This window comes from Hyalella azteca, unplaced genomic scaffold (assembly GCF_000764305.2).
Source record: "Hyalella azteca isolate HAZT.00-mixed unplaced genomic scaffold, Hazt_2.0.2 contig10327, whole genome shotgun sequence".
Classification (NCBI taxonomy): domain Eukaryota; kingdom Metazoa; phylum Arthropoda; class Malacostraca; order Amphipoda; family Hyalellidae; genus Hyalella; species Hyalella azteca.
The window spans coordinates 1-13,433 of record NW_025940371.1 but is presented as its reverse complement, the minus strand read 5'-3'; the positions used below and the strand labels follow the sequence as shown (position 1 = coordinate 13,433).

The 13,433-nt window shown below is 40.0% G+C and overlaps 1 protein-coding gene across 1 annotated transcript in view; it reads right to left on the bottom strand.

The window, feature by feature from the left end:
• LOC108673492 (atrial natriuretic peptide-converting enzyme) overlaps positions 1–11,678 on the bottom strand; it is a gene marked incomplete at its 3' end in the record, with an annotated part of 42,945 nt that extends 31,267 nt beyond the window's left edge. Inside the window, exon 1 of the mRNA XM_018161334.2 lies at positions 11,526–11,678. Coding sequence (XP_018016823.1) covers positions 11,526–11,531 — 6 coding nt within the window. The remainder of the gene's footprint in view (positions 1–11,525) is intronic.
• Positions 11,679–13,433: the final 1,755 nt, after the last annotated feature.

Genomic DNA, 13,433 nt, shown 5'->3' with positions numbered 1-13,433 from the left:
ACTCTTCCATTATGATAAGTGAGACTCTTCCATAATAAGGGAGAAAGATTTTGTTGAACGGATCAGTTGAGGAAGAATTCTGTTAATTTATTGACAGTAGAGCAGTGTGTTATTGACAAGGTGATGCAGTGTTGCCACACGACAAGGTAGACGTGATGCAGTGTTGCCACACGACAAGGTAGACGTGATGCAGTGTTGCCACTGGTTCGTGCAGTGGTTCTCAGTGGACAGCTGCAGAAGCTTGCCCCGAGAGGTTATTTTCGTGCCGACTCTTGGCAGCGTTACTGCAGCGCCTCTTAGCCAATTCACTGCTTACCTTCTTTCTAGCATCTGAAGACATTTCAATCAATTATTTAATCATTTGATCTTCCATTATTGATTCAGAAAATGTCAGCACTTAGGTACGTGATTTAGATCTGAGAAGTTATGAATTAGATATTTCGATCCTCATTCATCTTCCTTCATACATATTCGCCAAATGGTACAGAGAAATGATACTGAATTGTAAGATTTCACCTTGTATTTATTGATGCTAACTAAAAATGTGCCTGAAAAAGCAGATTCCTCCTTGATCGTGAATAAATTCCTCCAATCCCTCACACCCTGAACTGCCCCGTCCATAAAAATATTCAAGGCCTCCATGAAATTTATTGTTTTTCTTCTATTTACTATGTCCTTAGTTAACAATGTACATCATTTTAAGTTTTTAACAGGAATTTTGATTTTTCTCTTCAAAAAAGATCTATTCTATCTATTCTATTTTGTTCGATCAGGGATTCTTACCTCAATGCAGGATCATAGTTAACAAAATTAAGTCCACCTGCTAATTGCCATTACGAATTATCGCTAAATTCAAGTAAATTGTACTGCAAAATACACAATTGACATTTTATTCAATCCATTTTAAGCACAGATTGAAATATCAGTCGTGTGTCTTTGATTGATATGGAGACTAAATATATTAGAACAGTTTTCATATGCAAGGCGTACTAATGTTTTACGTTTGACTGAACTGCAGGCATAATCGATTTTTTCATTGTCAAGATTAATGCGTTGGACGCTTATTTTGATTTGAGTTTTAACATTTAATTGGCGCATACTGATGATCAGTTCCTTACTCCACAGTGTTTCTAGCAACGGTGTAACGTGATACAGTGGGTTACAGTGCGGTGGGATCTGCTTCTAGAAAACTGTTTTCACTAAAATTCTTAGAGTTTACGGGCGGGAAAGTTCTTGGGAGCAGAAATATAATCTTTTAGTGTGCAGCGGCAGTGGGAATTGTTATGAGTCCCTCGTTGGAATAAATTGTTGAAACGGAGGTGACTCAGACGACCAAATCGAGGAAGGTGACTAAAATCACTAGAACACCTGAAATATGAACATCTGAAATATGAACGGGCGTCAAGGTGAGTGCCAGCAATCTGTACGTAATAATTTCAAATTAACAATGATTTGTGGTCCATATTAAAGATTCCATATTGTAATCCAACATATTTATGATCGAAGAAAGGCTTTCATTATCAGGCAGAGCCTTAATGGAATCATGGATTGATTCATAAAATATTCCGTACAGAAAATGCGATGTTCACCCAAACAAATATGAAGCTTTGTCTCAAGTGAGTGAGGTTTTTTGCAGAGATTTTGGCCCACGAAGCTAAATTATAACGTGTGATTGTACCATGATCGTACGTGTGATTGTACCCATTTCGTTTGCTGAAGATTTTAAAATCCAGAACAGCAACAACTCGAGCAGCAGGTAGGGTAACATGGGGCAGCGAGCCCACTGCGGGTCATGGGCCCATAACGGGTTTCTCGCTAAGTATGGCAGATATTGGTCCGTGTTCTCTACCGCCGGTCGACAGTTTCACTGGGCTCAAGTGTACGGCTCTACGTTTTGCTAAGAGTTTGCGTTGGTAAATTACCCGCAAATAACGGTTTAGCCCAGATAAAAGTTTTTTGCTGCTAAATAAAACTTTTTTCGATTACTGTAGATAAAGCTTTTGAAATTACTGTGAATTATATTTTCAAAGTAATATTTATAGGGATCATTTTGAGTTCAAGTTTAGAATTTTTTCAAGGGCCCATTGCCCCAGGGGTAGGGCAATGGGCCCATTTTGACGCTTTTTACAAAATAGTTTTTCATTCAAAATTGAATAAACCTATAGGCGTCTAATTCACATCATACATTTCTCATTAGTCGTACCTTTAAACAAAACAAAGAACCACCTCGTATCAATTGAAACTTCACCAAAAATTTTGTTTAAAAATGGGAGGGAGGCGCGCTGCCCCATGTTGCCCTATATTGTCTGCTTGAAAATATTTTTGAATTAATTGATGTCTTTGGATTTTTACTCGCGCGACTTTTATCAAAATGCTTGACAAACTTGGGGATAATTGCATTTTTAAAATACATAAAATATAGGATATTTCGTCATTGAAAATCATCAAATTATCTACAAATAAATTGTTGAGTTCAAAGTTTATCGCTTGAAAGCCAATCAAGAATTCAGCATGAGTCTAATCTAAAACACAACATATAGGAATTTAAGAAATGTGTTAAATGAAAATCATTTCGAAATGAACAGTCAATGATATATATATATACTAATTTGCAATTAGGTAATGGCTTGTAAACGAGTTAATGTAGTTCTTTAGTTGTAGCGCAGCTCATGTTCACGGCACCCGCGCTCGATCGTATCGACTGTGCAGGCTTAACACTACTTAACACATTGAGCATTACTTTAATTATATTTCGGTTGTAATTTATGTTCAGCTGAAATGAATTATCTTCTTTGTCAATAAAACACACTTACGCGCTTGAATCAAATGCCGAGAAGTTAGCAGAACCTTGGCGCTCGGATCAAACGTAACCTATAAGCTTAACTCGCTAACGTTATATTTCAAATTTTAAAAGGCGCTTTAAGAATGTGAGCGAAAAAGAGATTCTAATTACTGAATAACTTTCAGTTCATTTGAAATTGAGAAATTTTGCGTTGCATGGGTTTTGTATGCGAAGCAATTTTTTTTTAATTGAATGAGTGATTTGAGATGCTTGAACATATTAGTTAGAATTACGGTTCATTTCATCACTGATCGTAAATGGGAACATATTTAAAGATTCCATTCTTATATCTGTAACATGACTCATACGAACTAACGGCTCGAGATGAAAATTACGTAGAATTTACTCGCTTTTCGCTTACAATTTTGAAATATAAATGAGATTTCACCGTCACCAGCTGTCTAAAAAGTGATGATTTAAATTATTTCATAAATATCGTAAAAACAATTAATTACCAAATGACTCACCATATTCGTAACAGATTGGATGTGACTAAATAAATTTAAAATTATGCAGTCGCTGATTGTAAACTCCGGGCTTTACGTTGAAGCACATTCCACCAAGCACCACCACACGATAGTGTCTGAGACCGTACTCTTGTGTTTCACTCACGGTTTCTTGAAATAGGAGCTAGAATGGCATGACTATTGTGAACCCGTTGCGCCGTTCTGCGAAATTAATTGAAATATTAAGAAAATCAACTCAGGCTTTAGGTGTTAAGAATTGTAAGATGAAAATGTAACCCTTTGGGACGAAAACTTTAAGCCATGAACCAAAATAAGTAAATAAATGAATATCAAAAATAATAATCAAAAAAGTGATGTCATGCAGTGTTTCGTTAGCTAAACCAAAAATATCGCGAAGTATCAACTATCCTATTATCTGATGATGAAGAGAATAAATTAGCAACGGAAGAGTTGGAGCGTCATATTGGGTTTCTACGACAAGAAATAGCGGCACGTCTTTGCCATGACTTGATGCGATGCGCCTAAAGGCCCGTTCACATTAGGGGCAACACACGAGAATCAAGTGCCTCAAAGCGCATGCAGAGGCGCTTTGCAGCCTCTGCATGCGCTTCTTGACCGATTGACGAGCTAGCGATTGACAGGGGCCATGCCTCATGCAACACAAGCGCGGCGCTTAGTAGATAGCTGTTAAAGAATTGATATCAGTTGTATGCTTAAATCGCAAATTAACTATGAATTTAAATTAAATTAAAAATTTAAATCAAATTAAAAATCTAAATTAATTAATTAAAGAAATTCAATTCGTTCTATGGTTTCAATGTATTAATTTGCAACTTCTGATTTGTGATTCTAGATTCTACGAACTGACGATGGAGCTGTGGTCTCCGAAACGTTTTCTATAAAGATATGAATTTTGTGGACTATTCCTTGCTTTTAAATTCTTAGTTAGTAGATAGCTGTCTGTGGTCTAGTAAGGTTGATTGTGTACGCTGGTCCGGCACACTAAATGTCGACTAACACCACTCTCGTTTGGAGTCACTCTCTAGTAGAGCGCCTGATTGATCTTTATAGAGAAAATGAATGCCTATGGAGTATTCGGTCAAACAAGTACAGAAATCGAAATGCAAATTATGTAAATTATTTTTACATGACGTGTTTAGTTTATGTGATTTTAGCAACTCCTGACAATTTATGCATTACCGTTTAGCGATTTCAATGGATGATATAATATCAGTACGAATATTGGAACTTTTTATTTAGGAATATACTATATTTTTTATAAACTGTATATTTTTTAATGTGCTAGTTCTCTAATTATGATGCCTATGCTAAATTCTCGTTTACAACTGGCATAGTGCGAAGAATGACGGACCGCAGCACACCCGAGAAAAATGGCCCACAGCGCAAATTCGGTAACATCCATCCTCATTGACGTCTAGGTGGCAACTAGTGTTCAAAGCGTGCGGTCTCAAACTACCGAGTACAAAAGTAGTGTGAACGGTTAAGCGCGGTGAGGCACTGCAGCAAACGACTCAAAGCGCATGTCGTTGCCACTAGTGTAAACGGGCCTTTACATGCGTTCTTGGAGACGAGCCAGGGCGAGGGGAGTGAAGAACTGAGCTGAAGCGATAACGTGAGACAACTTCACGTTATACGCGGCATTAATTAATGCGCTCAAGGAAATTCAATGACCTGTACTAGGTGACCATTATTTGTTATTATAATAATTCAAAATTGCCGTATTTTCGTATTGAATACATTCACAGTGCGGTTAATGCTACGTTGAATTCAAAACGCCATACTTGCTGATTGAATTTTAAAGTTTGAATGACACGTGTAAAACAGAGTAGAAAAATGCCTAGAATATTATAAAAAAAACATCTCTACATGGAATTGTTTATATTATTAACAATGGCAAGCCGGTGAAGCTCGAGAAAGAACTTGAAATAGTCGCTCGTGACTAGCTGGGTCATTTAAAATAATGCTCTTTTCGTTATTGGATCAACCAGCCTTTGTTTCGTTGACAACTGCAATTTGTTTATTTTCAATGTTATCGATAGCGAACTTAGCATTTCTGGAAGAATAAAGATTAGCGATAAAGTTTTGGAAGTTTCGTTGCATTATCGAATTGAATAGAAATGTCGGCCCTGAAGAAATAGGCCCATTGCCTGTTGCCAATTGTTGTACTTTTCGTGACTTATTTCACAAGAGATCCAGCCTTCTGAACCCGATCAATCCATAACTGACGATTGTTTGAAATAGCTGCTGGACTTATTGCCGGGGGCGAGATTATCAAAACATCGCTACATACACGTAGACACTTATGTGATGCGTAAGTGCTGCTATAAAGACGTAACTCTAGTGGTGTTATTATCTAAACATTTGCCCGGTAAACTAGGTACAATAATTTGTACGTAACTGTACGCCTGTTCGGAGGTGTCGTAGGCGGAGTTTATACGTACAAATTTTGAACGATTGAAGCGATTGGTAATCCTTTAGTTAATAGTGTCTAGACTCTAGCATTATGCTAATGTATAGACCTAGTATCATTTCAACGTAAATCATCCAATTTTTATTTAGAAAAATATTTATTCTATATCTAAGGAATTATACTAGTAATGCATCTAATGAATATTTTCCCAGTACATGCCGATAGAAAACGAGTAATTGGTGGAGCTGAACAATTAGATTAATAACATAAAAACTGAACATAACAAATAGATTATAGATATTAATCTATAATCTATAGATATTGATGGATATATATTAAATATTAATCAGTAATACTTGTTTTGCTATCTAGAAACTGCATTTGTCATTGATTTTTTAGGATGGACGCGTTCAGGATTCTTTAAAAAAGCTAAAAATATTTAACTAACTGGAAACAGAAGCGTAGCATTAAATGACACATGATGCAAACAAAGGATGTTAGCGAGCTTCAAATTGGCTTACGTGCAACGAGGTCTGATAGGGTCGAGGTAGCTACGAGGCCGCCACGCGGTCGCCACGAGGCTGCGTTGGGCAAAAGCCACCCCCAATCATTGTTTTTCAGCATTAAGTGACGTGCAGAAAAAATGCTTCGGAAGCGTGAACGTTTGAATTTTGCGAAAGGCAACTATGATAAACTCCGTGAAGCGGTGAATGCGGCGAATATTTCGGACTGTATTAAGGACATGAATGTTGCTGATTCATGGTCATTTCTCATAGACACTGTTGTGTCTGAAGTTGATGCCTGTGTACCTAAGATTATGCTTTGAGGAGTCAAAAAGTCCCAGTGGGTGAGCAGCAGTGTCAAAGCTCAGCTAAAGACCAAGAAAGAAGCATATAGGCGTTATTTACGAACTCGCAGCGATTCTGATTATAACCTGTATGCATGAGCTCGAAATCAAGGTAAAAAGTCTGTCGCACTGCAGTGAAAATCTTTGAAAAAGTACCTATTACTAAAAGTGCAAAAAGGAATCCGTAAGCCTTTTTTTTGTACGCTAGTTCGAATTGTAAGACAAACGACGTTATATCTGATTTGAAATGATTTGAAAGTAGACAAACGAAAGTTTTCCTCTGATGAGGGCAAGGCTAACGTTCTTAATAGGTTCTTCAGCAGGGTGCTAACAGATGATAACTTGAACAGTGTTCCAGATATTGAGGAGCGCCCAGTCAGCTCGAAGATTACAGGCTCGAAATACACGAAGAAGAGGATCTTATAAGCGCTTGGTAGCTGTAAATCCTAACAAGTCATGTGGACCAGACGGCTTCCATCACAGATTGATCAAAGAATTAGCAACTATTGTGGCCGGTCCACTGACAGTTGTCTTTCAAAAAACCTTGAACGAAGGAACTCAAGCTAAAGTAACACCATTTTTTCAAAAAATATAACTCAGTACTCACTGCAGTGAGTGGCAGAGAGGGCATTTTCTCGTCGACGAAAACATGAAGTCAAGGACGGACGGATATGACGAGCACAATTGGGCATTTTTTGTATAAATGAGAAATGCGCTAAAAAGGTGACAAATATAGCCCCGGTAACTATCGCCCTGTCAGTCTGACAAGTGTTGTTTAATTGTAAGGTAATGAAATCTATTATGAGGGATCGGATTATCGATCACTTGACTGTTCACCACTTGCTATCAGGTTGTCAACATGGTTTTATTGCCGGTAGATCCTACACCACTAACTTATTGTCTACGTTGAACGATTGGACTCGCGTGCTGGACGAAAGGGAGCCAGTGAATGAAATTTTTGTACTCGATTTTGCCAAAGCATTTGACAGTGTTCCGCATGAGCGGCTGTTTCGTAAAGTGAAGTCTTTGGAAATTGAGGGAAACGTACTCCAATGGATCAGAGATTTTCTAGAAGGCAGACGACAACGTGTCAGTATTAACGGAACCGTTTCAGACTGGGCATCAGTACGCAATGGCGTGCCACATGGAAGCGTTATTGGGCCTATTTTGTCCGTTGCTTTTATAAACGATCTGCCAGAAGTAGTGTCCAGCGTGTGTTCCATGTATGCCGACGACACCAAAGTTTATATTTCAGTGAAGAATGCGTCAAATAAAGCGCAATTGCAAGATGATCATGATAGCTTAGTTAATTGGGCTGATACTTGGCAGCTGCGGTTTAATGCTGACAAGTGTAAAGTACTTCACCGCGAGAAGAACAATGAACAGCAAGATTACAGTATGAGAAGACATGGTTGCAACGAGAGAGTAATGGTTGAAAAGTCTAGTGTGGAAAAAGATCTCTGAGTTTATGTCGACAAGGAGCTAAAATTTTCTAAGCATGTTGAAATGCAAGCTAACACATCCAACAAATTTCTTGGATTAATCAGACGCTCATACGAGTTCCTAGATGCAGAAGCGATGAAGCAGTTGTTTGTTGCTGTCGTGCGCCCGAATCTAGAGTTTGGAAATGTTCTGTGGTCACCGAGATTTGAAAAGGACAAAAATTTAATAGAGAAAGTTCAAAGACGCGCAACAAGGATAATTCCAGGCTTGAAGGGCAAGTCCTCTGAAGATTAAAGATTATGAAGCTTCCAAGCCTCAGTTATCGACGTCTGCGTGGGGACCTCATTGAAGTAAACATGTATGCTCATGGTTTATACAAGGTCCCCGAAGGATTACTAGTATTTGAAACAAGAACCAACACCAGGGGCCACAGCTATAAACTAAAAAAACTGAGCTGCGACTTCTCCACGCGACAAAATTTCTTCTCGCTTCGAATCACCGACATCTGGAACAGCCTTTCCGATGACATCGTTGGCGCTCCAAGTATGAACGCGTTCAAGAACAGACTAGATAAAGCTATGGAAAAATATATGTTCAGATTTGAAATGCCTAGCACCATATCGAACCCGGTGGAAGTCCAGTAGCTATTTCAAACTTTCGTCAGTCGTGAAAAGATCCGGTCAAATGACACGATTTTAGATCTTCTGTGAACAAGGCACGAAAAGGAAAAGAATCGGCGACAGGCCACATCAGGTCTACACTGCAGCGCCGAGATCACTATGTTATGTTATGTTAGAAGACATGGAAATAAGTATCAAAGAACTGGCGGCGTTTTCAGCGCCAGGACCCGACGGAATTCCGGCAGTGTTGTTGGAGAAGTGTGTTGGAGCACTGAAGGCTCCGCTCACAATGCTCTGGAAAGCCTCGATAACGGAAGGAATTATCCCTGAAGGTCTCAAAGTGGGACTGATAACGCCAGTCCACAAAGGAGGTCCGAGGACAGACCCCAAAATTACAGACCTGTGACCTTAACTTCCCTTGTGATCAAGATTTTTGAGAAGGTAGTGGTCAGGAGGCTTGTCCGGTATATGGAAGAGGCTGACCTGTATACTAACGGACAACATGGTTTCCGGCGTAATCGTTCATGTTTGTTGCTGTAACTGGAGCACCATCACCGTTTTGTTGCACAGCTGGAGGAGGGAGCTGGCGTGAACGTGGTATACCTAAACTTTGCTAAAGCTTCTTACAAAGTTGACCATGGAGTGCTCTTTAGAAAGCTGTGGCTGTTGGGGGTAAGAGGAAGCCTGCTCAGGTGGATCCTTAACTTCACTACAGATAGAGTAGGGAGCTGGCGTGAACGTGGTATACCTAAACTTTGCTAAAGCTTCTTACAAAGTTGACCATGGGGTGCTCTTTAGAAAGCTGTGGCTGTTGGGGGTAAGAGGAAGCCTGCTCAGGTGGATCCTTAACTTCACTACAGATAGAGTACAATCTGTCGCAATTGGAAACTAGAAATCGAGAGAAACGAGTTTGCCGAGACATTGCCGATATTGACTCGGAACTCAACCACGCATCTACATCGTCATTTGCGGACGATACAAGAGAGCTGATGATCCCAGATGACCTAGAATGCGAGAGGTTACAGGAAGACTTATGTTCAATCTACGATTGGGCCCTAGTGAACAATATGCAGTTCAACGGCACCAAGTTCGAAGTAATGAGATACAGAGTCCGTACAGAGATTGGGATGCCACATCGCTACTTCGCATCAGAGGGCACAAAAATTGAGGAGAAGCAACTAGTTCGAGATCTCGAATTTTTGATGAGTATTGAAGCCACGTTCGATGCCTATATCGAGAAATTAGTCGCGCGCAACCGGCAAAGGATGGAGTGGATATGGCGTACATTTCGAACGAGAGAAGCCGCACCAATGATTACACTATTCAGAGCCCTCGTGCTCCCCAATCTCGAGTATTGCTGCCAACCTTGGTCGCCACTCAAGGCGGGTTCGGTGCGGAAATTAGAGGCAGTGCAACGAACCTTCCCGTACAGGATCAGCGGCATGAGGGAGCTGAAATTGAACTACTGGGAAAGGCTGAAACACCTGGGACTGTACTTACTGAAGAGGAGAAGAGAAAGGTATATCATACTGCACACTTGGAAAATTATATCCAGACAGGCTCCCAACTGAGAGTGAGACCTCCAGAATAGGGACACGTTGCAACGAAAGGGTGGGGAGACTGCAAAGTTCCCCCATTTAATAACCGAGCTGCGGCCAGAGTACAGACTCTCCGTGAGGGTCACTGTTCGTTGTAGGACCGAGGCTCTTTAATGCCCTGCCAAAAGCGCTGAGAGGAGGAGAGCTCACCCTTGCAGTTTTCATGAGACGACTGGATAATTGTTTGAGAAAGATCCCGTATTGTCCAGTAATGGGAAACTACCCTCAGCAAGTGACAAGCAACAGCATTTTACATCAGCTGGCCTAAAGGAGGGTAAAGCGACGGAACACGTCCAACGTTGCATCCGGGACCAGAGGGCAGGGTGACCTGCTTAGCGACGACTCGGAAACGGAGGACGACGAAGGCAGCGCATAAGCGTGACCGGGGACTAGGAAGTCCCGAACTCATCATAAGGTCATAAGGTAAGGTCACTGTTGCACAGCTATTTGCTGGGCTGTGTAATGCAGGGTTGTACGGCAGTTAGCTGGGCTGTGTAATGCAGGGTTATACAGCAGTTAGCTGGGCTGCGTAACTCCGTGTTATATGGCAGTTAACAGGGCTGCCTAATGCAGTGTTGTACAGCAGTTAGCTGGGCTGTGTAATGCAGGGTTGTCTTGCCCAAGAAAGAACTATTTTTCAGAGAACGAATCAGAAAACTGACCAGAATATTTGGATTCTTAGTGGGCATTGATGATTGTGAAGTCACTAAAGGCCTTACAATGAGGAGTGAAAACATCCATCCGAGATGAGGAGCAGAAAGCAAAATGTGTTAGCAATATAGGGTTGTCTTGCCCAAGAAAGAACTATTTTTCAGAGAAAGAATCAGAAAACTGACCAGAATATTTGGATTCTTAGTGGGCATTGATGATTGTGAAGTCACTAAAGGCCTTACAATGAGGAGTGAAAACATCCATCCGAGATGAGGAGCAGAAAGCAAAATGTGTTAGCAATAATATGGATAAATACTGCACCTTGAAATTCAAAAATATAAAAAGGGATGCACGAACCAAAGACTAGTATTTTCTCTGCGAGAACATTAGTATTTTCGTGTAGAGAGAAACTTTTCAACAAATTTTATGCCCTCAGATACAAAATAGTGCTTTCATGTAATGAAAATCTTTTTTTAATAAATTTCATAACCTGAAAAATAATTTTTCACTTGCCTATAGTGTTACCTTGTTACTTTAATTACGAAAAAGAAGTTATTGTTGGTAAGTAACTAATTAAATGATTAAAAGATCAATTAATTATTGATCACTGCTTGAATCCCCCTTACCTTCATAGCGCCGGTTTGGTACTCGAGATAACGCACCAGCTGACTTCAGGAGGATGACCTGCTGCTGATAAACTGAGTGCTTGTAAGATTGGCACTGGCAAACTTAATGTTGAACACTTTTGTGTTATAAACAGAAAGAAACAGATTCTGTAAAAAGTGTACGTATCAGACGAGTCATGCATCTTGAAGGCCCAAGTAACACTGAGCAAACACAACACCAGTGTGACGGTGTGACAGACGCGTCCCAAGCACACGCTAGGTCATCTGCCGGCCAAATGTAACTCAAACTCCCAGCAGTCGACGGCCAAGCAACTTCAAATTAGAATAGCATTATATCGAATGAGATGGAAGCCTAGTAAATGTTTGATATCAACTTAAATAATAGGCATAGGCTTCTATGGTCCCTTGTCATCAGGGTAAGTAAGACACTTCATAAACGCATTCAACAAAAAATCGAAGTCATACAGCAAACTAACGCATCGAAGTTCATCCAGCAAGCAATATACATGCATACAACATTAGTACTAAATGCTTCAATCAAACCATCTTAATGTATAATACGAACAATCCAAATGCATCCATCCAATCAACCATCCCAATGAAGCCACTCAACAATCCAAATGAATTCAGCCAACCATCCAAATGCATCCAACCGACCATCCAAATGCATCCAGACAAACATCCAAATGCATCCAACCAACCATCCCAAATGCATCCAACCAACCATCGAAATGCACCCAACCTACCATCAAAATGCATCCAATCAACCATCAAAATGCATCCGACCATCCATCCAAATGCATCCAACCAAATATCCGAATGCACCCAACCTACCATCCACATACATCCAACCAACCACCCAAATGCATCCAACCAACCATTCAAATGCATCCAACCAACCATCCAAATGCATCCAACCAACCATAACTTAAACTCACAGCAGTCGACGACCAGCAAACTCGAACTGAAACTCCCAGCAGTCAACTGCCAAGCAACTTTAACTTAAAATAACATCTTATCGGCTGAGATGGACATCTAGTAAATGTTAGATGTCAATTTAAATAATTGGCATAGGCTTCTATGGTCCCTAGTCAGCTTGGTTAAGCAAGACACTTCATAAATGCGTTCAACAAACAATCGAAGTCATGCAGCAAACTAATGCATCGAAGTTCATCCGGCAAGCAATATAAATGCATCCAGCATTATTAATAAATGCTACTAACAAACCATCCTAATACCAACCATCCAAATGCATCCAACCAACCGTCCAAATGCATCCAACCAACCATCCAAATGCATCCGATCAACCATCCAAATGCATCCAACCAACCATCCAAATGCATCCAACCAACCATCCAAATGCATCCAACCAACCATCCAAATGCATCCAACCAACCACCCAAATGCATCCAACCAACCATCCATATGCATCCAACCAACCATCCAAATGCATCCAACCAACCATCCAAAACAGAGTTGCAGGAAGAACAACAACATCTGAATACCACATCTGAACAGAAGACGAAATCGAACCAGCAGAAATAAACAAAACAGTACAAAAATCATCAATGATTGGAAGAATATACCACCATATACATTATATTTGCTAACGTAACTGTTAACTTAAAATGTGTTTTTTTAGATATTTTTTATACAGGGTGGCGTGCGGTAATTTTCTGCTTTGGGAATGAAATAAAAAAATTATGATCACTAGAAAAATGTATTTTCTAGAAATCTAGAAGTTGTTAGATTTCTAGAAGTTTTTCTAGAAAAACTGTACGGTAATGGAATTTATAAATTACATGGTTTTAAATAGTGTATCTGGCAAATGTCGACCTTCGCATTCCACACACTGATGCATACGTCTTCTGAAGTTTTCATGAACTCTAACAAGCATGCCCACTGGTA